Raw genomic sequence first — 25,965 nt, 5'->3', positions numbered from 1 at the left:
TATTTGTATTATTATATGAACACAATATCAGTTATTGCTTTCTTGAAATATTCAGACACCCCTACCAAACTGTCTGTACTGACACTTAGGACCATTTTCCGTACATGGATTAAAACTAGTTCTGGACTACAGGGCAATTCCACGCAAAAAACTGTCACATCCATAACGGCAACTAAATACCATGCCATTGTGTTGCCGTTATGGATGTGACAGTTTTGCGCGGAATTCGGCTTAATCTGGGTAATGGAAACTGACCTTGACTGTCCGTAGTCCGTAGATGTCCTGACCTCTCATCCTTACTGACCGTTTCTTGGTGTTTTATGTCCCCAACGTTGTCTTCAAGGCAGCACTGCCTGGAAGGCGCTATGGTTAGTCATGGGTTAATGTTAGGGTTAGGGTTAGGTTTAGGATAAGGTGCCTTTAAGTCGACGGTGGCAGCACTGCCTGGAAGACGATGTTGGGGGCACAAAACACCATCGAGCTTACTGACCCGTGCCTCTCTCTGTTCGTCCGCTGGGCAGGACACTCTAAGGGAGTGCACAAAAGAGGACAAGCACTGCCTGAGCTACCTGTCCTGGGTGTCGCCCATCTACTTTGTGACATTCGTGCTGATGGCCCAGTTCGTACTGGTCAACGTGGTGGTGGCCGTGCTCATGAAGCACCTGGAGGAGAGCAACAAGGAGGCGAAGGAGGAAGCCAGGATGGACGCCGAGATCGAGGAGGAGATGGAGATGGAGCGGCGCCTGAGTCACGTGTCCACCACCAGCTTCATGGGCGGCGACGGCAGGGGCATTTACGTGGGGCCCACGCCCGACTCACCTGGGCAGGTAACCACCCTTGCAAAATCTGTCAGCACAGATGAAGTGATATGTAATTCAGTGTGTATGTGCAGGGAAAGCTTCAGGTTTGTTCTAACTGCAATGTATTCACTTGTAGTCTTGCTAATAGAAGCCTATATTATTACGCTAATTAGAGGGCGTAAAATGAAAAATCATGCTTAGTAAACAAAATACTCATAATCAACAACCCACGCCCCACATGACCTCAGGATAACTAGGTCCCAGAAATCACGTTCTGATGAATTTGCCTACACCGATATTATAAAAGCAAATGTGGACATCTTCCAGATACAAGCGCTGTGAATGACTATGATAATGATAATGATCAGGTTGAGTGGGTCCTTTTCCCATACCTCTACTCATTGTGCCTGAACTATTAATTTCCTTCACTCTTGGTTTCAATATGCAAGCTTCACAATTTGGGGATGGTGGCCCCTTGGCCCCAACCATCATCTTAATTATGTATAGTGCCATCGCAGAACAATGCAAAAAAGCTGTAGCCAGGTATGAACTAGCTGTGTGTGTTGTGTGTTGTGTGTTTGTTTTGTCCAGATTTGAATCAGGCAATCGGCCTATTGCATTTAGATCCAATCACAGTATGCAGCTCATGGGCTCAGCACAACTAGACCCCAGGGGTCACGTTCTGGTGATAAATGTGTCTACAGTGATCTTATAAAAGCAAATGTGGACATCTTCCAGACACATTTTATCAATCATGCATAAGCCAATATCGGTTGATTACGTGCCATGCGGCCAGCTGTGTGTGGCTATTATGCAGGCTTGGACGCTAGTAGCCACAACACTCCCCGGGGGATAAGCTTGCCCTCCTCAACACACTCCACACAAGCACACACACTCCCCTGTCCGAGATTCTGCTTGTGTGTCGCAGTATCAAATTACAAGGTCTTGGCAAAAGAGTCAAAAGTCTCGGAGGTGCTGCTCGGGGTTTGAAGTTTTCCGATTCAATTTGGGTTAGCAGATATTATGAAGATCAAAGTGCGGTGCAATTTATCCGAGCCTTGCGGTGTGCCGTAGCACTCCTTCGTGCTTATGCAAGTCCAGCTAAGTCCATCCCGCAAGGGCTGCGCAGTCATTAAAACAGGCCCTCTGCATCAGCTTGAAATTAATTGAGAGTAGGTGTTCTCATCATAACACATAATGCTGGACATGTGCTTGCACAGTAGAAGTAAACAAAGAAGCCCCCCTACCACACACAAACACACACACACACACACACACACACACACACACACACACACACACACTCTGTGATACATGATGGGTCTGTGTTTGACTGCGCACATCTGGTTGTAGAGAGCATTAATAGACCTCATATGTGACAGCACGCTGTCTCTCGTAAGTAGGACACCGATTACGGCGCCGTTTCCTGTGCAGGCGGTGTTTATTGGGAGCACTGTCGGCCTCGCCACACTCCAGACAAAGGAGAAATTGTGCTGTGTGTGTGCGTGTGTGTGCGTGTGTGTGTGTGCGCATGTGCGTGTGTGTGTGCGTGTGTGTGTGTGTGTGCTGCAGCACTGCTCTGTGAATCAGGTCCTCTGGCAGCGAGGCTCGTTGCTTTGTCAGTTTTACTGAGCCAACGAATGAGTCTGCCGCATTGAACCTGTTTGTATCAGAGAGAGCATGTGAGAGTGTGTGTGTGTGGGGGGGGGGGTTTGGGTGTAGGTGTGTAGGTTTAGGTGTTTCTTTTCCTTTGTGTGTGTGTGTGTGTGTGTGAGAGAGAGAGAGTTTGAGTGTGAGTGTGAGTGTATAGGAGTGTAGGTTTAGGTGTTTCTTTCCCTTTGTGTGTGTGTGTGTGTGTGTGTATGTGTGTGTCTGTTTGTGCACCTGGGGAATAAATGAGTAAACAGAGCACTTCTTCCACTCTGCTTTGCAGGATGAAGTGTTGCAAAGTGCAGAAGAAAATCCACTGTCTCTGCGGAAACTGTCTGTGGCCAGAATGCACTCCCTGACTAACGACAGCTACATGTTCCGCCCCGTGAGGCCAGCCAGTGCTCCGTACCCGACCCAGGGGGACGAGCCTGGCCACGGCTACGTCCACTCAGGTACACTTTCACACAGGGGAATAGCACACTGAATACCTGCTGTATACCAGGAGAGAGACAATGTAACAGCCTCTTCAGAGTTCCCCCAAGCAGACATTTTTATCCAGAGCGTTTTACTAAAATCGATTTATTTGCAGTAAGTACTCTGAACCAGTAGCAAGCTGATACTTGTTTCTTTCTACAGAAACAGCATAACATTGGTTACTACAAGGCAATACGAGATTTCCAATAAACAACAACAAAACAAAACAATACAAAAACGCCTTTGTAAAGGTAATAAATCAAACTGGAGTGCTACCACTGACTCAGTGCTTATGTCCCTGTGTGTGTGTCCAGGCTCCGTTACGTCGGTCCACTCCCAGCCATGTGAGGGCCACTCCTTGCTCCAGGTGCCAGGCATCACCCCACTGACCCAGCTTTCCAAGGGCCTGCCCAGGATCCCCCCACCCAAGCCCTCCCCCTTCAAGTCTCTGCGCAGACAGGTGCAAGGATGTTCACACCTGTTTTCCCTTTTTTTTCTTCTTTTACATTTTTTATTCATTTGGTGGACGCATTTATCCAAAGCGACTTACAGCAATAGAATAACATTTAAGCTATTAACATTTAGCATTTTAGCATTTTATTAGCATAGTGTTCTGTTTGTTTTCTGTATGTTGCTATAGTTACATGGAAACTGCTTATTACACTGACATTTGCATGTTGTTTACATGTTTATTTTTTCCTCCTAGGAGGCCATTAAGCATGACTCTATTGAGGTGCAGAGCAGCGAGGCCAGAGAGAGCCTGGAGAGACAGGGCTCCGCCGGACCGTACGACCTCCCGGTGCCGCACGTGCCCAACCCGAGCAACAGCAGCCCGCAGGCCTCACCACTGCTGCCGCCACGCTCGCGCTCGCCTACCGTGCGCACCCTGCAGGACCCGTACGGCCAGCGCAGTGTCCAGCGGTCGCACCAGCACCCGCACGCGCCCAGCCTGGCCAGCAGCAACACCAGCACCAGCACCAGCCCCAGCGGCTCCATGTTCGACTCGACCGACCCCACCGACGAGGAGGTGCGCTACATCAACAGCGGCGCCAAGCTGTGGTCGGCGGGCGGAGGAGCGGCGGCGGTAGTGGCGCCAGGGGGGGCCGAGGAGGCGCGCAGCCACTCGCTCTCGCCCTACGCCTCTGCCCCCGTGGGCTCCTCCCTCCAGCTGGCCAAGAACTGTGGCAGCGCGGCCAGCCTGGCGGCCCACAGGGACAAGGAGCTGAAGAAGTTCTTCAGCGTGGACACCAAAGGCTTCCTGGACAAGCCGCCGCCGTGCGGCGTCGCCGCCGTTGGCGGGGACGACTTGCGACGCCACTCCATCGAGTTCTGCCCCTCGATGGAAGACGCCGACGAGGTGTTCGACCAGGCGCTGGCGGAGATCCGGCACCCGCCCATGCGTGGCCAGTCCCTCCACATCCCCCGGAAGAAAAAGACGAGTCCCCCCTGCATCTCTGTGGAGGCCCTCCCGGAGGCCGAAGCCAGCCCTGCGCCGCGTAAGGCCAGCGCGTCTAAAAGCAGCACGCTGTTGCGCAGACGGACGGCCTCGAGCGAACAGACGCAACTGCAGACGCAACGCGACTCCGTGGATCTTCTGGAGCATCAGGTGCTTCAAAACCAGCCTCTCCTGAGCAGACAGGACAAGCTCCAGGCCCTCGGTGGGGGTGGTGGTGGTGGTGGCGAGTACCAGGCCCTGCCGCAGATCATGTTTGATCAGACCGACCTTACAGACATGGACATGGGCACAGACGGCCTGTCAAGCCCCCTGCTGGACACCAACCCACTTCCGCATCCCTCTCCATTTGAGGAGTCCACTGATTTTGACAGGACAGCTCTGTGACGAAAAGAATAAAAAAAAACGTACAAACAAACGAGGGTGCCAGCCAAATGTTTTTTTTTTGTCTGACGTGTCACTCAATGCACATTCTTCGATGAGAGGTCGCCGCACGGCCAGACATTGACCTTTCGGTTTCAGTAGCCAAAGTTCAAAAACTTTGTTGCATTGTTTGTCCCAGGCGTGACATCGGTCATCCTAAAGCCAGCCAGGAAAGGCGGCCGCATTGCTTAGGTTCAGCTCTTGCCCTGACCCTGACACAAGCGTGCGGTGGTACAAGGTGTTGGACATGGGTTATGCAATTTCAGGTTTCCGTCTGGAACTCTGACATTTATGTTAGTCCTGACCTCAATCACATTGATCTGAGCGCTGGATACCTGTCAAGTTTCATTTACACACTGTTGCGTCTTAAGGCCTTTGCACACTAAAATCCCCAAATTTTGGTCACTAAATACAGAAGGCTGGAGTAGGAAACCTCGTTCACTAACCTGTGTTTGATTTTGATTTTTGTTTAAAGATGTAAACATGATTGACACAATATGGCCTTGTATTTTTTTTTCATTCGTGTGACAATTTCGGACAAAAAATATGTGTGCAAAGGCCTTCATTCACATTTGCCCACTTTTGTCATGGACCTGGCTACATCCTTTCTTTCCTGTTAAAGGCAGAGTATAGAAGAAGAATACTAGTAAGAGCTGTACACATTCAGTACTGTACATCCTACAGTCTAAATAGAAGAAATATTGTATCAATGATGAAAATAGCTCTATTCATATCCACATATTTTTATAGAGATCTATAATGTTTTTTGCACATATCGATTTGAATTTCAAGTTGGATGTTCTTTTTGTTGTCCTCCTGTGAATGTACATTTCTTTTTTAAGAAAGTCAAATAGCAGTGGGATTGATTCCAGGCAATTTAGACCTACTGATATTGAAATACTTTTTATTTTTTTATTGGGAGGTGGGGGGTAACGACAATGTCAGTGTAGATCCGACGAAAACCAAACTACAACCAACAATCTGTAGCCTGAGTGCAATATACTGTGTGTGTTTATGTTAGTCTGCCCTGTTAGGTTGCTTGTGTTTTACCACCATAACCACAGACAGACAGACACACACACACACACACACACACACACACACACACACACACACACACACACACACACACACATATATATATATAGACACATACACACATACACATAAATATATATATATATATATATATATAGACAGACCACACACACACACATGCCTGCACGTGCACCCACACATACACACATACGTCCATTGGTTTGCGTGTCACGGACACAGCCCTTTGCCATATGCTCAGGTTCATCTCAAAGTGGAATGAAAGACATCCACGTCTCACTGTATTCATTCACTCATTATGGTATTTCCAAAGGAGTTCTTGTGACTCATGCAACACTCTCCTGGGGCATGCATGCGAAGGACAAACTTAAAAACTAAACAAATGTTGTGATAACTTTGCAAGATTCATTTTGTCCTCTTTCTCCTTACGATGTTTTATAACTTTGTACCCTGTAAAATAACAGGAAGAAGCTGTTGTATTTATTGAAAAAGGATGATTGGTTTAAAAATCGATTGAAGCTTTTGGTGACAAGCTGACTGTCACAAGTCTGTCCTATTAGACCTTTCAGGTTTTGGATTGGTCGTTAGGTTTGTGTCTTTCCTCAGCTTCAAGCAAGTTGTTTTTTTCCACCAGTTTGGGTGGTGTGTATATTAGCTCGGGTGAATGAGAGAGGTGGGCTTCATTTGTGTATAGCTTAACCATGCAATTACTTTTGATATTGATTTCCGCTCATGAGTGCAGGGAAGTCGCACATTGATTTTTTTAATCATTTCTCCGTAAATGACCCTTCACCTCAGCTGTCAGTAGTGAGAAACCACAATGCATTTACTCATCACTCAATCAAACCCAGTTTGCTAGTTCAAATAGTCAATGCAGCTCATGAACTGTAGTCATATATTCATACCCTACAATTTTTGAATCCTCAAAAAAATGAAGTTTAAAAAAAATGCATGCTCTATGAAAATGTCTAAAAAAAAATAATAAAACAGCTGGATGTTTTTTGAGGTTTTTTGATATTGCAATTTGCAAATGTTCTCATTTGTAGAATTGACTACCTAATTGCACTGGGCTGTGATGACTAGATATTCCTCTTTGTAGTACTGAAACCCACTTATTTATTGTCTTATACAATAGTTTATGGTAATCAATATCTACAAAAGGGGGAGACAGTCATTGAAAAAAAAAAACATGGTTGGTTCAACTGTGCTTGCCATAAGGGATACCAAATCTATTGATCAGATGATTGACTCTTAGCAGCCTAAACTAAAAGTGTAATTCCCTTCACTTGTGACAATCCAACCCGAAGAGGAAGGTATCCTTTGGGAAAAACACAGGTGAGCCCAACCATGTTTTTTGTGGTTTATTTCCTAGAAGCAGGGATGGATTTTTAGATGAAATTTGAAATTTGCAGGGGTGAGGAACGTGAAGTGTTTTAACTCTCACTTTTTTGGGCTTTATGATACTACAGCTGTTTTTGGACTCCAAGTTTTACCCTTGAGCAGCCTGGTGTCCTTAACCCTTGAATATACGTATAATCAGCATTTCCCTAAGCATTTTATAGAAGAAGATGTGTTCTTTTTCTTGTTGTCAAGCGAACTGTCTGCAATAATTTCATTTTGATGAATACAGACCAGATGATGCAGTACTGGGGTGGTATTTGAAAGGTTCTACAATGGTATTTTTTACATTGTATTGTCACTTTTATTGTGTAATGAAATATTGACCTGAAAGATATACCCTGTCAACTGAAGAGAAATAATTTTATTGGAAAAAGTATCTGTGTCCATAGTCTTTCTTTCTCCTTTCTATAACTACTACTATGTTATTGCTGGTACATGGGCACTCACAACTCAAAACTGATTGCAAAAGAACGTTTGGGGGAGAAAATACAGAATAAAACAGTTGGAATAATTGCATCCATATTATTTTAGGACCCTCAAACCGTGCCCTGGTGTTTATTTTCCCCAAAATTACTACAAACGTAATTTGGCATTATGTTTCTTTAAAAAATCATTGTTGTGAATGAGATTTTGAGGAGGGTCAAATGTAGCCTGCTGTAAAAATAAAAAAGAATGTGATAATCTGCAAATCTCGTAAACTCATATTTAACAACAAAAAGGACATAGACAACATATAAAATGTTGAAAATAACAAATTTGACTATTTCATGGAAAATATATGTCCATTTTGAATTTGATGCTATAGGGCAGCCGTGGCCTACTGGTTAGCACTCTGGACTTGTAACTCGAGGGTTGCCGGTTCGAGCCCTGACCAGTGGGCCATGGCTGAAGTGCCCTTGAGCAAGGCACCTAACCCTTCACTGCTCCCCGAGCGCCGCTGTTGTAGCAGGCAGCTCACTGTGCCGGGATTAGTGTGTGCTTCAGTTCACTGTGTGCTATGTGTGTTTCACTAATTCATGGTTTGGGTTAAATGCAGAGACCAAATTTCCCTCACGGGATCAAAAGAGTATATATACTTGTACTTATACTTATAGCAACACGTTTCAAGACGGGGGTAACAAAATACTTGTGTAAGTTGTGTAAAGATAAAGATGACAAACGGAGGAGTATACCACAACTGGCCTAATTAGGGTGACGGCAGCACGATGGGGCACAAAAAGAGCATCACAGAGAGACATATTTTCTCAGAATTAAAGATGTGGAGGCATTCATCACTCTGGGTAAACCTGTGGGGGCAAATGATGAAACAATACAGTGCATCCGAAAAGTATTCAGACCCTTTCAGGTTTAGTTATAAATTTTGTTATATTTCAGACTCATCTTGAAATGGCTTCAATTTGGGTTTTTTTTCTCATCAATCTACACACAATACTCCAACACTCCACAAAAAAACAGGTGTTTGGAGTGTTTTGGCCATTATTAGGACAGGCAGACATCTCTTTATATAAGGTCTCACAGTTGATGGTGTATGTCAGAGTGAAAACCAAGCCACAAGGTCGAGACAATTGTCCGTAGACCTGCGCAACAGGGTTGTGTGAAGACACAAATCTGGTCAAGGATACAAAAAAAAATTCTGCAGCATTGAAAGTGCCCAAGAGCACGGTAGCCTCCATTATTCTCAACTGAAAAAAGTTTAGAACAACTAACAGTCTTCCTAGATCTGGCCGCTCAGCCAAATTGTAATCCAGGACAAAGATCAGATAGGTAACAAGGAATCAATGGTCACTATGAATGAGATTCAGAGTTCTTTTGAGAAGATGAGAGAAGCATAAAGAAGGACAAACATCAGCAAGAATAATGCTTCTTAACATGAAATTGCGAAGAATTTGGGGATTTGATCCTCTACAGTAAATAATATTATTAAAATATTCAGAGAATCCAGAGAAAATGCAAACAAGGGACAGAGCTGAAAAACAATATTGGATGGCTGTGGTTTTTTGGACCTCAGATGGCAGCAGACCTGATCTGTAAAGAAAATCAATTCATTTGAAAAGGACTGTGGTAAAGTGGAAAACGGTCCTGTGGTTAGACCAATCAAAATTTGCAATTCTTTTTGGAAATCATGGACTCCTCTGGGCTAAAGAGAAGAGGGACTACTATCCAACTTATCCAACTTGTTATAGTGCTTAGTTCAATACCCAGCATACCCAGCATCTATGATGGTGTGGAGATGCATACTGCCAATTCTGAATGATGTACACACAGGTTTTGAGCAACATATACTGCTATTCAGACAATGTCTTTTTCAGTGAAGACCTTGAATAATACAGGAAAGCGATGCTAGAATTAATTCTGCACATTTAAACAGTATGGCTCCATAGAAGAAGAGTGCAGATTCTAAAATGGCCTGTCTGCTGTCCAGACCTGTCAAATTGGGTGCATCGGAATGAAAAACATAATTAAGAAGACCCCAGACTGTTGAGCAGCTGAAATCCTATATCGGTCAAGAGTGAGACAACATTTCTTTCTCAAAACTCTAGCAGCTGGAGGTGAAGCAGCACAGTCCCTGTCCCAACTTTTTTAAAAACATGTTGCTGTCATAATATTAAAAATATAAAAATATAAAAATGTTTTCCATGAAACAGTCAAATTTGTTATTTTCAACATTTGATATGCCGTCTATGTGCTTTTTGCAGCTTAATATGGGTTTACAGGATTTGTAGATTATCAGCAATGTCCCAACTTTTTCTGATTTGGGGTTGTATGACTAAGTAGGCCTAGGCCTATATGCTGCCTGATTTTCTCTATGCAAACCTGGCATAGCTAAGTGACTTCACAAGCATGTCCTGCCTTTTAACAAATTAAATAATCACCAAAAGCAAACAATCAAGGTTCAAATGAAAAGTAATATATCGTCATTCCAAAAGTGCACAAAATATTTGGTTCACTAATAATAACTGGTTTAACTATTTTATAAGCTGTGACTGCACAGATGTCTGATAAACAGATGTTTTGTGAGGTAAGACTAAACTGCAGACAATTACCCTATGTATTATATACATAATTATATATAGCACTAATATAGCATAGGATATAGGCTATATATTAAGATGGTAAATTTGAACAAATACAAAATGCAAAGACAACCATGACTTAAACAATACTGCCACTTGCTGGTAGACTATAACACATCCTGCCTCTAGGCTTTTGCCAAGACAAAATAATACAAATTTGTCCTCTGAAATAAACACCAAGTGTAGCCTACACGATCACATTAGCAAAGAGAAAATTAGTTAATCTATTATTATTATTATTATTATTATTATTATTATTATTATTATTATTAGCCTATTATATTTTTAAAAAGAAAAGAGAAACGAAGTCGTGCCATCAGCCATCATTGTTCAGCGTTGGTTGATGTCGGAAGAAGCCGTGTAATAAGTTATAGTGATCTTTCCAACATTGAAGGATGTCAATGTAGGGCTATTTCTCGTATTTCGAATATTCTAGTCTACTTTAATATCGCAAGCTGTGTATGCGCATTTTATTTATTGGTTTGTTGCGGCGACGACGGGGATCCCGCGGAACTTAAAATCGTTGGAACTGAACTAATGGGGACATAAACAAGGGCGTACCCAGCTGTTCTGAGGAGCAAACGCACCAGCACTCACTTCTCCCTCCGGACAAATGCATGTTTGCTTTCTGAAATGGTCCATGTGATGTTTTTCTATAAACTTTGAAGTCTGAGTGTTTGAGAGGAAAGAAATTGTTAGCACAAAAAGAAGCAGTAATGCGAGCTGTCGGTATATCGAAGAGCGAGCTGTCTGGCTGATTTTGTCTGCTAGCGTAGCTAAAGGTAGCATAACATTAACGTTAACGTCATAATCTAGTAACTATGTGGGGAGAAATTGAACCAGAATCAAGTTCTTTAGCTGCCGAGAAAAGTAGTGGTGAGTCTGGACTAACATTAGATCAAAGTAGCACTTGCTCTCGTTCTGATTCAAAAGGGTCGAGTAGTGGGAATGAAGGCTGCCCATCACCTAACAAGGCACAAAGTCCTGCAAAGTGCGAACATCCCACATGTTTCAGTGACATGATAGAGGCTGTAGCAGTCAGTGGCAGTCCGGTGAAAAGCCAGCAGATCGGGGACCCTGACCTGACACTGGAGGAGAGAGGACAGATCTTGCTGGAGCTATATGAAACCAAGCCCTTGGTTTTCCTGGAGCGCTACCAGGCACATCTGAAACCAGAACACCTGGACGCCTTCTCTCACGTCAGCGGCGACTTCAGGGCTCAGCACTACTTCAAAGAGGTGCAGAGGCGTGCAGGCAGTCAAACTAACAGGACTAGAGTTCGCAATCACCGGTATGCAGCTCTAAGAGCATTACAGAAAGGTATGTCATCCCAACAAACATGATCTTTTTTTTATGACATTTTAATTGTAGCCCAAAAGTAAACTTTAAAGGTCGTGTCACTTTATTTTATAGCACATTTAAAAACAGAGTTGGCCCATTTAGTGCTTCACAGTTGATGAGGTTGGACAGAACAAAACAAGACAAAAAGAAACATTTGAGAAAAACGTTCATTTTTGATGTTATTTTGTCACCTAATTTAATGTGAAACTGATTTATCAACCAGTTGGACAAGTCATTCATAAAACACTGTTGTGCATTTCTTCCTTTGTCAAATACAGAAGGTCAATATTTTAGCGAGGAGCAGATGCGCATTCGGGAACCGCTGCTGTATGAGCAGTATATCGGCCAGTATCTGAGTGAGGAGGAGATCTTTCAGCGCTCCCAGGATGCAATGCAGAGGGGACCCGGAGGCCTGGCCGACCTGCTCATCGACTCCTACCAGGAACGGGTCCTGCAGGGCCGTCTGCAAGAGCAGCAGGAGGAGGAGGACTGTGCACAGGAGGAAGATGATGAGGAGGAAGAGGATGGTGAGGAGATTTAAAGCAGCTGAAGCAAATGTGTGTGTGTGTGTGTGAGAGAGAGAGAGAGAGAGAGAGAGAGAGAGAGAGAGAGAGAGAGAGAGAGAGAGAGAGAGAGAGAGAGAGAGAGAGAGAGAGAGTGAGTAGGGGCTTTGGTTTTAGTAAAAAGCCATTAGACTATTGACCCTTGTGTGTAATTTTTGTCTGTGCATTTTGTTCGACACAGAATGCAACTCCATATAGCATTCTTGAGGATGAAAGCCTAACCAAGAAAGTGTTTTTTGATGGTTATCTAGAAACTTAGAGAAAAAAAAACACATTTTAGTCAGGAACAACAATAATATACAAAGTCACATTTAAATTTTGGTTCTTGACAGGACATGGCCGACATGGAGAGCAGGATTGGGAGCCTAACGCTCAGGAGAAGGCCCTCCTCAAGGAGGAGTTTGTCAGCCAGATGCAGCAACGCTTCCTGGATGGCAAAGACAAAGACTTCAACTACAGGCAGGTGTCTGCTTCACTTATGCAGGAGGTGGTGTTAGGGTTCCATTCTGTACATTGAGATTCTTTACGGCATCTCCAATTACCTATGAGAGAGGAGAGAGCACATTTGCCGTGATAGTTGAACTTTGGAATACTCTTCCAATGACCCTCAGAAAAACATGAACCCTAACTGCTTTTAAATACAGGTTTAGGACACACTTTGTCCGTCTACCATTTGGCAAATGCTGATCCTGAGGTTGGGTTTGGGAGGACAGTATTATTGTCATATCTTTTTCAATACTGCATGTATATTTGATTTATTTTCTTGTTTTATGTTATTTTGTGAAGCACTTTGGTCTTAAGTGTTCTATATAAATTAAATTGACTTACTAGAAAATTATTCATTTAACCAGATTTTATTTAATTTCACATTTCTCAGATTTAATTTTCATTTCACCCATTTCAGTGAGGTGGATGACAACCCAGATTATGACAACTTGGACATAGTGAGTCGGGATGCAGAGGATCGCTACTTTGATGATGATGATGACGAAGAGGATGAAGATGATACAGACATGATTCAATAATGAGCTGAAGTCGTTATGTGATCAGTGCATCAGATTCTAGTCTTCTGTCTGCCACTGCTGAGTCCTGATCATTAGTGTTCACAAAAATATATATAAAAGTAAACATTCAGAAATAAATATTTGTACATAAGTATCACTGTTGACTTTTTACTATTAAAACAAAACATAACAAATATACTGGTTTGTCTGTGTTCTTTGGAGAGCTCAAAGCTCAGCAGCATTCCCTAGCAGTAGTCCCCTGTTGCTTAGATAAAAGTGTCCGGATCACTAGCCTTTAAGCTTTCCATGGTTCATTCAGCAGTCACTAGATACTTATGAATAAATGGGTCGGATTATCTTTTCTTATTTAAGGTTTTAGCATGGTAATGATAACCACCCCAGGGGAAATTGTCAATTAACTATAGTGATTAGGGCTTGTCAACTAAACTGGAAATATAAATCTAGTCCAAGTTTAGAGGCTGCTGAAAAAGCTGAAGGTTGTAGTGACCAACACATTTAACTTCCATATTAAGTTTTGTCTGAGAGCCCTCAGATCCTAGTCATTCCGAGGCCTGACTCACCGCTTGGAAGTGACCACTACTGACAAATGCTTTGCTCCAAATTAGATGTTTCAGTCTCAGTCTTCCGAGAAATAAAAACAACTCATGTTAACAAGATCAAAATGAACAAAAATCAGGACAGAAATAACACTCAGATACTTAAGTCACAGACATGAGACATTAAGGTCACAGCTTTACTGGATGACTAATAAAATGAGCCAGTAGTTTTAGAGAGTAAATACTTTATTAAACATTCAAGATTCTGTATTAGCATCACTAGGTCTCAAATTAAAACTCTACAAAAAAGAAACAAAATGGAATTTCACAGGATAGATATGCCATCTTACATGTGTAAATGTTAATTTTTATAAATCAAGGCCAAAATAAACATGTACACAACACAAAAGACTAATGAAACAGTTACATTAGTGAGGTCCCTTTCAACATTTCATGTAATCTTAGATAACAGAAATAATGAGATTTAGAATCCTTCATCTACCGGTTGTGACCATTTAAAAGCTTGTACCTCGCTGAACAATGCAAGTCCCCATGATGGGTATCTTTACCATCTAGTGGTCAACTAGATACAGTTTCCACCCTTAAATGCCATAAAATCATTTAAACATTTCCTTTTTGTTATCCTAGAAGAAAAAACACTGATGTGGAATAGTTGTATCAAATAATAACAACAGTATAAAAGGTCAAAAGATTACCTATACAATGCAGCCTTTTCATTTTTACTACTCAAAATTTGACTGGGTCTAATCCATATAATCACGACAAACTCTCCTCTCTCAGGCAACAGACTTCTCTCCACAACACCGTGGAACTGATACCTTCATATTTGCCTTCAAAACAAACACAAACCACCTTATAAAACCGTAGTGTTACAAATGCCTAGTTCTCTACATGCCAGTGATATATCTACAAAATATAAAATATCAATTTCATAAGCCATATAAAATAACGCTATAGGATATTGCATCATTCATTATTAGTTCCTTCATATGGTGTTAATACTGTGGCGTGAGGGAGGGGGGTGGGGGAGTACTTGAAAGAGGTGGACACAAGCATTACACCTCCAAATGCAGGGTTCACCTTACAAAACATGGGAGCAAAGTTTTCCTCCTCAATTCTAAGCACCACTCTCGCCTTCATCAACACATTTCACAGTTAACTGCCAGAATTATTTTACAATGGCAATATGGTAATATGAAAACATAAAAAAGAAAAAGAAAAGAACTCAACCATTTTGATCAAACCCACAGGGTCCATAACCACAGCCCTCTGATGGCTGTCCGAATGCGGTCAGACACCATCGCAGTTACCACAGAGATGAAAAAAAAAGAAGAAAGAAAATCATCGGAGAGCTGTCTTATCAAGATGGCTGAGGGTAAACAATTCATTCAGGCCACAGTTCATTTCCTTGTGAAAGCACAGCATAGGGGGGAGCAGACAGGCTTGGGGGAAATCGCTGCTACACGGGAGGAAGGAATGTTCAAAAGCAAACAAGAATCAAATTCAGAATGGGTGGTCAGTGCAGGCCTCCTGACTAGTCGCCGTTACCTGGGCTTTTTAATCCTTGTGCAGTTATTGGTGTAGTCAGTCACGTCTCGACCAACTGTAACGTAGTGGTTTTTTAGTCTTTTTGCTTTAAGGGGAGATGAGATGGGGAAAGACAAGCTGGGGGGGGGGGGGGGGGGGGAGTGGGGGAGAGGGGTGGTGGACAGTGTTTTGGCACGAGGGAGGGTGCGACATCCATCTGCATTCTCACGCTCCCTTGTAGACACGTATCTGGTGCAACTTCAGATTTGGAGTCTTTCGGGTTTTCTTTCCTTCTTTTTTCTTCAGACAAGCTCCGATTCAGAATATTGCTGGAAACTCCATCGAGGTCGGTCCCTCCCAAAAAATAATCCCTACAAAACAAGAGTCTTCATTAAATCTTAATTTGGGGCTTTATAACACAGATTACATCATTACAGGCGCCTGTCTGAAATTACACAAGAGTCAAGCTGACCTCAAAACGATGCTAATAAATGTGCAGGTAATTACAATATCAGGCCACCAGGGGGAACTCATCAGAAAATTACAGCCACAGAAGAAACAAAAAACCTCCAAGATTTCTCCATCCAGAGTTTAGATGTTCAGGCATGCACGGTCACACACACACACACACACACACACACACACACAAAGAGATTTGTGATGAAGGACAGGGGCAGGTAGGAGAGTGGTGGTGAATAAAGGAAAGGTGAGGGGGCGGAACAGCAGACACAGATGCCCTTCTCTCACCCCACACGCCAAGACTGGAATGCTGGCCTTGTCAGGCGTCCGTTAGAAGTTATACAATCCACCTCCTCTGACAAGTACAACAGAGACGACTAGTGTGTGTGTGTGTGTGTGTGACAGAGAGACACCCTCACCTCTAAATGGAGCCTAGATTTTGTATTTTATAGTAAGGAAGTAGGAAAACAAAAAAACATAACCAAGAAAAAGAAGGAAGGAAAGGAAAATAAGAAAAACAACCTCTAATAGTCCTCCACACATTCTGCGTGAGAGAGAGAGAGCTGGCCCTCATAACAAAAACACCAACCTCCAACCTCCTCCACACACGCAAAACCAGCAAGCCACACACTAATGTCTACATTTTCACATGAATCACCCCGATTCCTCGGCTCCGAGGGAGTTTCCTGACCGAGTCATCACCATCTTTCTAAAATCTCACAGCCAAGCTTTGCCTGCACCTCAGCAGCGCCCCCCTCTCCTCCCATCCCCCAGCCCTGACGTCTGTCCACAGAGGAGCTAGCTTCCAGACGCTCACATCCAGACATACACCCACCTCAGAAGGAATCTTAATGGCTAAGGCTTGGCACTAACTGCTAAAGGCAGTACAGCTGTAGCAGACCGATGGTGATGGTAGACTATGTGAAATCATGGATCTTGACACACAAAATATATATTCATTCAAGCACTTTCAACAACTCATGGTATGTTTATGTCCATTTACAAAAACGTTGAAAGGCTTTGGTTTATGCTTCTCGAATTAAAAAAATAAAAGACTTCCAATGCTTCCGTAGGCCTGTGGGAGCCCTGAGAGAGCCAGCCATGGATGGCCAGACCGGCTCAGGCCGAGTGGCCTTCAGCTGGTCAGGTCTGGGGGTCTGAGACTCACCAAGGGCTTCCCTCCCTCCCTCCCTCCCTCCCTCGCCGCTCAGTTGATGAGGATTCCAGGAAGCCGGGCGTCCTCCTCGGTGATATTTCTCCGGTTGTTCTCGGCCTCGTCCACGGTCCTAAAGACAAGCACAAACAAGTTATAAAAAAAAAAAAAAAAAAAAAAAAAAAAACCTAGAAGAAAGCTTGCCAAGGTGAAACCAACCAATCGGGAGCCCTTACACAAGGAAGTCCTTCACATCCTCCACAGTGAGTTCTCCGGTGGTGTCGAGGGTGATGTCAGCACTGCTGTTGGGGGAATCCAACGTTGTCGAGTGTAGAGCATTCTGCAGTTCATCGACCATACCTGAAGAGAGAGAGAGAGAGAGAGAGAGAGAGAGAGAGAGAGAGAGAGAGAGAGAGAGAGAGAGAGAGAGAGAGAGAGAGAGAGAGAGAGAGAGAGAGAGAGAGAGAGAGAGAGAGAGAGAGAGAGAGAGAGAGAGAGAGAGAGAGTGAGAGAGTGAGTGTATACAGTATATACATACATACATACATACACACACACGCACGCACGTAGGGTCACAAAAAAGCCAGTAAAAACATCACACTTCAACATCTACACTTTTCAAACTAGGCAATAACTCCCAAAACCATTGTAATTAAACAGTGGTCATTCTTCCTCTAAAAGTCACGAATGTATCTGTTACATAACTTACCACATCGACAGACACAATACATTACAACCCTAAATAGCCCATATTATTTGGTCAAATTTCCCATCATTAACCCAGAAAATAAATGATATCCAATTGCTGGTATTTTAAGAGGCTGTTTTATAGTAGTCTTAAAGCCATTTCCCTTGCCGTTTCTATGGTTACCACACGGGCAGCTTTCATTGATTAATGCACAAGATCACAAGAGAGCAGAGTGAAAGAAAAAAAAAAGGAATGAAAGAAAAACGTTTTTTTTCCCCCCTTCTTCATTCTGTGAGCTGTACCTTCGGCCTCTGCTACGGACTTGTGCTCTCCAGTGGTCTGCTTCTTATGAGTGCCGTTCGCGTGAGGTTGGGCTGTTGTGCTGTCACTGCAAATATCCCACAAATGACGAGCCACATTATTACCCAAAGAAGAAAGAAGTCGGAGAGAGTCATGGCTTTACACACCACTGTGGAGTACTGGTGGTTAAAAACCATAGGGTTAAGAGGGCCAAAAAGAGACCCAAAAAGAAATAACACAAGAAGCAGGGCAGATGTTCTTCATAACATTCAGAAACTGCCCAGAGTAAATTAAACCCTATTGCTACAGCACACACACATAATACCAGTGGCAACATCTTAATGAATATTACATTAATTTATTAAAATGATTTACCCTATAACACAATTTACTTTGACATCAAAATATGGTCATATTTATTTATTATTTAATGTTTCTGTAATTGCAGAGTCTATCCACAAACTCCTGCTATTCGTGAACAAACAGACCATTAGCTATCTAGCAAGCATAGTCATTCCGCTGCACTTGCTTCACTGTTCTAATAACATCATGCAATTAACTGACAGCCTGATAGTGAGCTATTATCCTTGAGTCTTTGGGAGAAATTGCATCAGGTTGCATCCAGTGGCATTAACGGTATAATTAGCCACACACATTTGAAGGCATTATGCCCCCCTCCCTCCGCCACCCAGCCAAGCCCACACTTGTGTAACTACAACTGGGTGTTGAGGCCGAGCGGACGGTCTAGTCCTTTACCTGTGGGCGGTGGGGTCGTGCGGTCGGTCCACCTCCACCTGACACAGAGGTTCCGTGATCACGCGTGCAGACAATGAGAAACGCTCATACTCCGAGGGCGAGATTAGGTAGAATCCTAAACACACACACACACAAAACTGTAATTTACATGCCTTGCAAACACTGCATGTTATGCATATATCTGCATGAAAAAAAGGCCAGACCGTAAAGTATCACTTAATGCTTTTACAAATACGAGTACAGGTGCCAATTAGTGGCAGCACCAGTCCAAATGCAGTGAATGAAACACTAAATGTTATTGCTGCTGTCGCAAGTGAGCAGCTCTCCTTACCCTGGCCGGTCTTGGTGAACACACAGGAGGCAATGCCGCTGATGTCCTCCTTGCGGATGCAGTCGTAGCGCACCTGCGGCCGTAACGCCGGCACGTTGAACACGTGGATGTCGCCCAGGTTCGTCAGGCACACCAGGCCATTCTCCGAGTAGTCGTCCGACGCTGTGCTGGCGAAGTTGGACAGCGCCACCTTCCTCACTCGGCATCCCTCGTGTGCGGTCAGCTTGAACTTGGTCTTGGCACTCACCTTGGGCAGCATGAACACCTGAAAGCCATTAGGCAGACACACAAAAACAAAACATGTGAACTGCAACTTTCAAACATTAAACATTGGACCAGCAGACAAATCCCTTCAATGTACTTCGTCATCGCTACTTTAAACTATAATTACTGATAAGTAAATAGCAATTAAACCCTTTCAAATAATAACACTGGGCCAAATTAAATAATAAAGGTTCCAGGTTTACAGACGCTGTAAATTAATACCAGCTGACAGGAATGCAACAGCTCATTTATGATATACGGACTGGAGAATGTCTGCTAACAACACGTTCTTTGGAAAGCCAATATTTACTTACACACACACACACACACACACACACACACACACACACACACACACACACACACACACACACACACACACACACACACACACACACACACACACACACACAAATTTACACATCTGAAAAAGGAACACTGACTAACAGGGAGGCTACACCAGGCACATAACTGAAATGTTCCGCTCGCGTTGCGTCTGCTGCAACAATTAGCTTCCACTATAATCAATGGAACTGCCTACACCAGACGTGATAGTGGCGTGTACGTTTGGAAAACATTAGACCAGTCTTCTAAAATTATTTTTACACTATATGAACGGAGCATTTCAGTTGCAACCCGGTGTAGCCTGGGTGTTAGATTAACCTGCATTACCTTGGCCACTAAGGCCATGAGGGCTTTGCTCACCTTGAACTGTTCCTCTGAGGCGATAAGCACGGAGTGACTGCCCTGCATGTCCGGGGCCTTGGCCAGGTCCCTGGAGACCTCGTAGGGCTCGGGCAGTGGGTTCCCTCGGCCGTCCAGCACGGCGATGGAGACCACGGGCGCCCGGTGCATCAGCTGGATCTCCTTGCCCAGCAGGGCCTCCACGCTCTGCTCGGAGAAGCGCTCCTGCGGGGGAACGTCCAGCGCGTATGCGTACACTGAGCCCGAGTTGGTGCCAGCCCACATGGTCGGGCCATGATGGGTCCCTGTGGTAGGAAACACAAGGGGACAAATAAACTGTAGCTATAAGTCCCTTTGGATAAACGCGTCTGCCAAATGAATACATGTAAATGTAAATAAACAAACAGACAAAAAAAAAAAAAAAATCAGAGAGTGTAGGTTCCAGGACATCTATAAAAACGAAACACAAAATCTTCAAGCCTCAAGAGCCAAAAGGGGACTGAGAATTGTGAAAAATGTGCGTGCACGCACACACACACACACACACACACACACACACACACACACTCTAAAATGGAATAAATAACACATGTTTGAGTAAACTCAAGCCAAGTCTTCTCCCTTCCCTGCATCTCTTTCTCTCACACACCCACACCTGTTATGCTCTGAGAACCTCATGTTGAACCTCATTCTTAGAAAACGCGCAGGACATCATTGTTTTTGCTCCAATCTCTACACTTGATTGGCTGCTGGACTCTAAATATTTAACCAGAAACCAGAGTACTGACATACAAGATCACACATTTAAGCACTGCAACTAACTCTCATATCCTACATAAACAGTATGTCTGATTCGGTTTCACTCCCAACCTCTTACACACACACACAGGAAGAGTGGATTGAGAGAGGAATGGACTGCTGAAGGACGGGAGTGACCGCTCCCAACCCCTCCATCTGTGAAGAGTGAGGCAGGCGGTCAGGCGGCTTTACGCAGCTCTGTGTAGCGGTGAGCTCCTCCAGCAGCACAGCCCCGAGGCCCTGCTCCACCACGGCCAGTACAGCTGTTTCCAGACGGCCTGCATGCCGACCCCCGCCCAACCCAGCCCCCGAGCTTGGACTCAGGGGAGGGCCGCGGCTCAACGCAACATAAGCCTCTTCACACCCACACACCCCCATCCCCCCACCCCCCACACATACCCGGGCCTGGCCTCCCCGAGCGCCTCTTTTGGGGCGCACCTCCAGATTTACTGTCCACCGCAACAATGCAGCATTGTTCGCTTCTGGAGTCCCAGTGGACACAAGCCTAAATCTCCTGATGCAATGGGACGCTTTAGAAGGGAGCCTCCTTCTCTCTAGTGTTTGATTTAAAGATGAGTGGTTCTCCGCAGATGTTTCTGTAGACAAATACAATTTCCATACGAGACTTGTACTCTGTAAACTCAAACACTGTTGTCATGGAAATGGCCAGGGCCCTCTCAAAACTTCCTGAATGGTTTCAATGGCCTACCAGAATAGATTGTCTTGAGTACTATGATACAGAATGTTTAACCCATTCGCGCTGGATGCTGCATGACGCAACATTGACCCTCCCGCTGGATGCTGCGTAGCGCAACATTGACCCTCCCGGTGGATGCTGCGTAGCGCAACATGCTTTTTATTTCATGTTTCTAGGTGCTACAGAGGCTTAGATATTACATTTTGGTAGACGTTGACAGTTTTTAGTATGTTTTCAGAAAACCCTCAGGAAATAAGGTTATTTAGTCTAGAATGCCATAGGATTCTATAGGCGTTTTTAGCAGCCATTTTAGGAGTAAATGGGTTAATAATGTCTAGGCTATTTTTAAGTCAGAACATGCCGCTAAACCTAGCGTGTGATTACAGATAGTCCTCACAGATAGTTCTTCAAACTTTAGGTTCCTTTATATGATATCAAACCTACCCAATACAGACATTACTGTGCCTTCCTGAAGAAACTAGTTGCACTTAATATAAGTGTAGAAATCTAGTCCAAATAAATAACTTTTTGTTTAACTACTCGATACATCTTTTGATTGCTGACTGCCCCTCACTGCATAAATGTCATTCTAAACAATGGAGTTCAATTTGCTAAAGAATGTTTCATTATGGAACTGTAAAGGAAATGTTTATTTCATGAAATGTTCATTTCAACTTCAAAGACAGAATGATGACCTAAAGTTTCCAAAACAAAAAGGCCATTCAATCTGCTAGTGGATACTCTCCATCTCCAAGTGATGATGTACATTTCCAGTGAAAAGCTAAAAATTACAGGGTTCACATCTGTTTATTATCAGTAATTTGACCCTAGCCCGACAAGAGTAGAATATGTGATTACATTAGAATGCTACAACGATTCCTCTGACCCTTGAAAATAGTCCTTCACTGAGTCAATTTCTCTAGGTGTTTTTTATTCCCGTTTCAGTTCCCGTGCGAAAATGTCAAGAAACATTTTTTACTATGGTTGGATTTCAAGAATGAGCGAACACTTCCTATTAACTAATGTATTATCTACACAACTACACAAAAGAATAAAGCACAGACACATAAAGAACGGGTATGTAGCACACCTCTCTGAATCTTTCTTCGTTAAAAAGTTTGGAAAACTTGGAGACTGAGTTTGTAAACGTCTCCACACAGCCATAGAAGTCAACCACAGCCTTGACTACCTTCCTGCAATTGCCTCGACCAGCTGACACTGGAACTGGCCAGAGCAGTCAAGGCCCACCGACAAGCAACCAAGGCGTCTAATGAGAAACTGAAAGGGGTGTCAAATACATGTGTTCAGCTGCGGAGCCAAAGCAGAGACCTGACACTCCTCAGCCACATCCATATGACTCACGCCTCACAAGGGGGGAGGAGAGGTGAGGGAGAGAGAGGGGGGACAAACAGAACCACATGTGAAGTGGAATGGCTGTGTGCACAAATATAAAAATGGTTAACTTTTTCGTAAAGGTAAATGCTCCTTGGAGAACCGTAAAACTTTTATAGGTCTAACATACCAAAGATAAACCCTACACTCGCTCCATATGAGAAATAAAAACACATAACACAGCATACCACGGAAACGACCAGAGTACCACAGAAACGTTTGTTAATGCATACAACAGCCCCCCGCTTGCTAGTCAGCAGAGTGTGGATTTGCTTACACTCTGCATTTGGAGAAGCCCGTGCAGGCTTGGTGCCTTCAGCCAGGATGTTTGTACTGGTGTAATGCGCTTATAGAGAAGTCTGCCAGAACGTCAGCAGAGTTTGTGTGTATGCCTAAAAGGTCTAAAAACAAATCAGTTTTTTACATTTCCTGAAACACATCTCTTGAGGCAAGAAGGATAAGCTGTCTGAAATGTTCGGGCTAAACTTCTTTAAAACCTTCCTTTTCAACTAAGATGAGAAAATGAACAATGTATATAGGAATTATATACAATTTATAGGAGTGTACGGGAATTTAGATTTATATTATATACAATTTATAGGAGTGTACGGGAATTTAGACAAATACAAAAAGAGAAATGTGAATAAATCTGTGTTCTGTGACCTTCAGTCATCCTTAGTGCTCTACTCACGTGTGAGTGTAGTGAAGTGGTTCGGTGAGGCGGTGGTCATGTCTTACCGTCTCTGAGGTATGTGTCGGCGAAGCAAAGGCAGCGCACCACCCCCGAAAGCGAGTCGTCAGCGGAGCGGGGCTCGATCCTCCTCTGCACGGGGGCCACCTCGTCCTGCTCCGCCAGGTGGGCGTTCGCCTCCTGGACCTGAGGGCAGAGGACAGGCAGGGGGTACTCAGTCCACCTCAGAGGGATTACTGTACATTAGGACACCCCTTACATAAGGGGACCACCAGGATGGCAACAGACAACTCAATCATTAACTTATATAAATGTATGAAAACAAACAGAAATAACAAAACTACAAAAAAAATGTAATCTAAAAAACCTGGTTCACAAAAAGTATTGACCCTGGCATCCTAAATTAACTGATGCCATTAGAATGCCTTTGGTACATTTCTTTGGCAATGTACTCTCACACTGTATACGGTACACTGGTTCCCATAGCTCTTCAAGTTCAAATCCATCTGTGTAATTGCAAAAGCTGTGCTAGCAAGTCTCCACTGAATATTTTTTGCCAGACATATTGAAAGAAAATCCCAGAGAACTGGCTGCCCAATCTCCTGTAGTGTAATTCAACAACTGGGGGGTAGATTTATTCACTACTGAGGCAAATCACAATACGGATGCATTTCTGTTGAAAATTCAATTCAGACAAGTTGCCACCGCAGCCTTCCCAGAATAGCTCCTTGTTGATGCAGAAATCACAAACAAAATGGCTACCCCCAAACCACAAAGAAAACCAAGCTCAGATGAAAGCCTGCATTTAAGAGAATATTTGTTAAACACTTCTGATTTATTGTCTGTTGCTAAAAACTCACTTTACTGGTGGGACTGTTGACAACTACCCGCTTCTTCCCAGAGACTCTGCTCTTCCGGATCCTTCTGAAAGACTGACGCAACGACTTCTTCAGAGACTTGACCCGGGAGAGTGGCCCCTCCATGGCCAGGGAGTCGTTAGGGTGCAGCGTGCATCTGGAACAAATACAAAACGATGCTCCAAAAAGTTTCACGTTTGTACGGAATGTACTAAACTAAACTAAACGCCACGTGTTTCACGGTGTTGCATTAATGTTAATGACAGCCACTGAGATGTTTGATACACAGTGCCAAGGGATGGAGAGAGGAGGGATTAAATGCCAAAGTCCAACCAAACCAAATCAAATCAATTTCACTGGATTCATAGAAGAAAAATGAACTGGCTTCTTTTGCATGGGGTACTGGGCAATTATTGAAACATGATGAATTGACTCATGACAAAACAGAAGAAAAGAAAGAAAACAGGAGAGATGTAGTAAAAAAAAAACAAAAGAACTTCTTCCTTTTTCACCTCTGCCAAGTAGGGCGAATTAAAATCTCTCACTCACTCCCTCCCTCACTCTTAAACGCTCTCCCTCAACAAACACTTAAACACAATCCACATACACACACACACACACACACACACACACACACACACAGCAGTTTGTTGGCGGAGGCCCTCTGGCGTTACCTTGCCAACACGGGGCTGCGGCGGTGGTAGTCGAAGAGTCCGAAACCGTGGCTGGTGCCAAAGGCAATGAGGTTCCACTCGGCGTGTAGCGTTACCGCGGTGACGGCGGCGGGGGGCATGCACTGCACCAGGACGACGGGCTGGAACCCGGGGGCAAACACCACAGAGCCGGACTTGGGCGGCAGGCGGTCGTGTCCCTTCCACGTGAAGCCCTCCCGGTCCTGGAGCAGGTCCATCGTAGCCGCGTCGATCATATGATCAGACTTCTCATCACTCAGATACATCACAACCACCTGGCCATAGGAGTAGAAAGGGGAGGGGGAAGTAGGAGAGACTGAGTGCAGTGCACTAGATCACTAAGTAGGCATCAATCAAGTAGGCATCAATCATTACAAAACAAGTCCACATTATTAGTCAGTAATACGACTAACATAGATGTTAGAATAATTGTACAATAACAACTAAATAAAGACAAAACATTCTCAAACATATTCCTTAAACCTGCACAAAGCATAGTTTTACATTTCTAAAACAGTATATAGTATATGAAAGACAGTTGATCGAAGTTTAACAACATACCTGTCCAGCAGTTCCAGCTACCACTAGTTTGCCACTGTATTTACATAAGCAGATCTTCTGAATACCCAACCTGGGGTCATCACTGTAGGGGTCAAAACAGCCCACCTGAGAGCACACACACAGAGAGGTCTCAGCATAGATCACATACCATCCTCACACACACCTTTACACTACCTTACAGGCACATTGCATACCCCCTACTGATATGCACCACAGACGGATCACAACCATAACATTCTAGAATCATCTACAGGCCTTTTCTAGTGTCTGGTACTAGTTTATGCAACCATTTCCTCCA

General features: G+C 43.9%; 3 protein-coding genes across 3 annotated transcripts in view; 2 read left to right on the top strand and 1 right to left on the bottom strand.

Moving 5' to 3' along the window:
• The window catches only part of cacna1ha (calcium channel, voltage-dependent, T type, alpha 1H subunit a), a 101,179-nt gene extending 95,241 nt beyond the window's left edge, over positions 1-5,938 (top strand). Inside the window, 4 exon segments of the mRNA XM_042087784.1 lie at positions 522-827; positions 2,734-2,902; positions 3,239-3,384; positions 3,631-5,938. Coding sequence (XP_041943718.1) covers positions 522-827; positions 2,734-2,902; positions 3,239-3,384; positions 3,631-4,764 — 1,755 coding nt within the window. The 3' untranslated portion in view covers positions 4,765-5,938.
• A 4,941-nt stretch (positions 5,939-10,879) lies between these two features.
• ccdc97 (coiled-coil domain containing 97) lies at positions 10,880-13,433 on the top strand. Its single transcript, XM_042087787.1, has 4 exons — positions 10,880-11,651; positions 11,951-12,199; positions 12,568-12,694; positions 13,140-13,433. Exons 1-4 carry the CDS (start codon positions 11,153-11,155, stop codon positions 13,258-13,260), a joined length of 996 nt encoding a protein of 331 aa, XP_041943721.1. The 5' UTR covers positions 10,880-11,152; the 3' UTR covers positions 13,261-13,433.
• Positions 13,434-14,781: 1,348 nt separating this feature from the next.
• The window catches only part of llgl1 (LLGL scribble cell polarity complex component 1), a 35,744-nt gene continuing 24,560 nt past the window's right edge, over positions 14,782-25,965 (bottom strand). Inside the window, exons 13-23 of the mRNA XM_042087786.1 lie at positions 25,668-25,772; positions 25,089-25,381; positions 24,418-24,571; positions 23,605-23,743; positions 20,001-20,284; positions 19,032-19,296; positions 18,701-18,815; positions 17,947-18,032; positions 17,193-17,316; positions 16,972-17,089; positions 14,782-15,715 (exon numbers count right to left, since the gene is read on the bottom strand). Of these exons, the coding sequence (XP_041943720.1) occupies positions 17,011-17,089; positions 17,193-17,316; positions 17,947-18,032; positions 18,701-18,815; positions 19,032-19,296; positions 20,001-20,284; positions 23,605-23,743; positions 24,418-24,571; positions 25,089-25,381; positions 25,668-25,772 (1,644 nt within the window). The 3' untranslated portion in view covers positions 14,782-15,715; positions 16,972-17,010. The remainder of the gene's footprint in view (positions 15,716-16,971; positions 17,090-17,192; positions 17,317-17,946; positions 18,033-18,700; positions 18,816-19,031; positions 19,297-20,000; positions 20,285-23,604; positions 23,744-24,417; positions 24,572-25,088; positions 25,382-25,667; positions 25,773-25,965) is intronic.

The sequence above is a fragment of the Alosa sapidissima genome, chromosome 3 (genome assembly GCF_018492685.1).
Source record: "Alosa sapidissima isolate fAloSap1 chromosome 3, fAloSap1.pri, whole genome shotgun sequence".
NCBI lineage: Eukaryota > Metazoa > Chordata > Actinopteri > Clupeiformes > Clupeidae > Alosa > Alosa sapidissima.
This window is presented reverse-complemented; position numbering and strand designations above follow the sequence as displayed.

Bases quoted from the DNA above. Each gene is read 5' to 3' on its own strand.
- ccdc97 (XM_042087787.1), top strand. From the start codon at position 11,153: ATGTGGGGAGAAATTGAACCAGAATCAAGTTCTTTAGCTGCCGAGAAA. The intron at 12,200-12,567 runs GTGAGGAGATTT...GGTTCTTGACAG, and splicing joins TGATGAGGAGGAAGAGGATG to GACATGGCCGACATGGAGAG. The intron at 12,695-13,139 runs GCAGGTGTCTGC...CACCCATTTCAG, and splicing joins GACAAAGACTTCAACTACAG to TGAGGTGGATGACAACCCAG.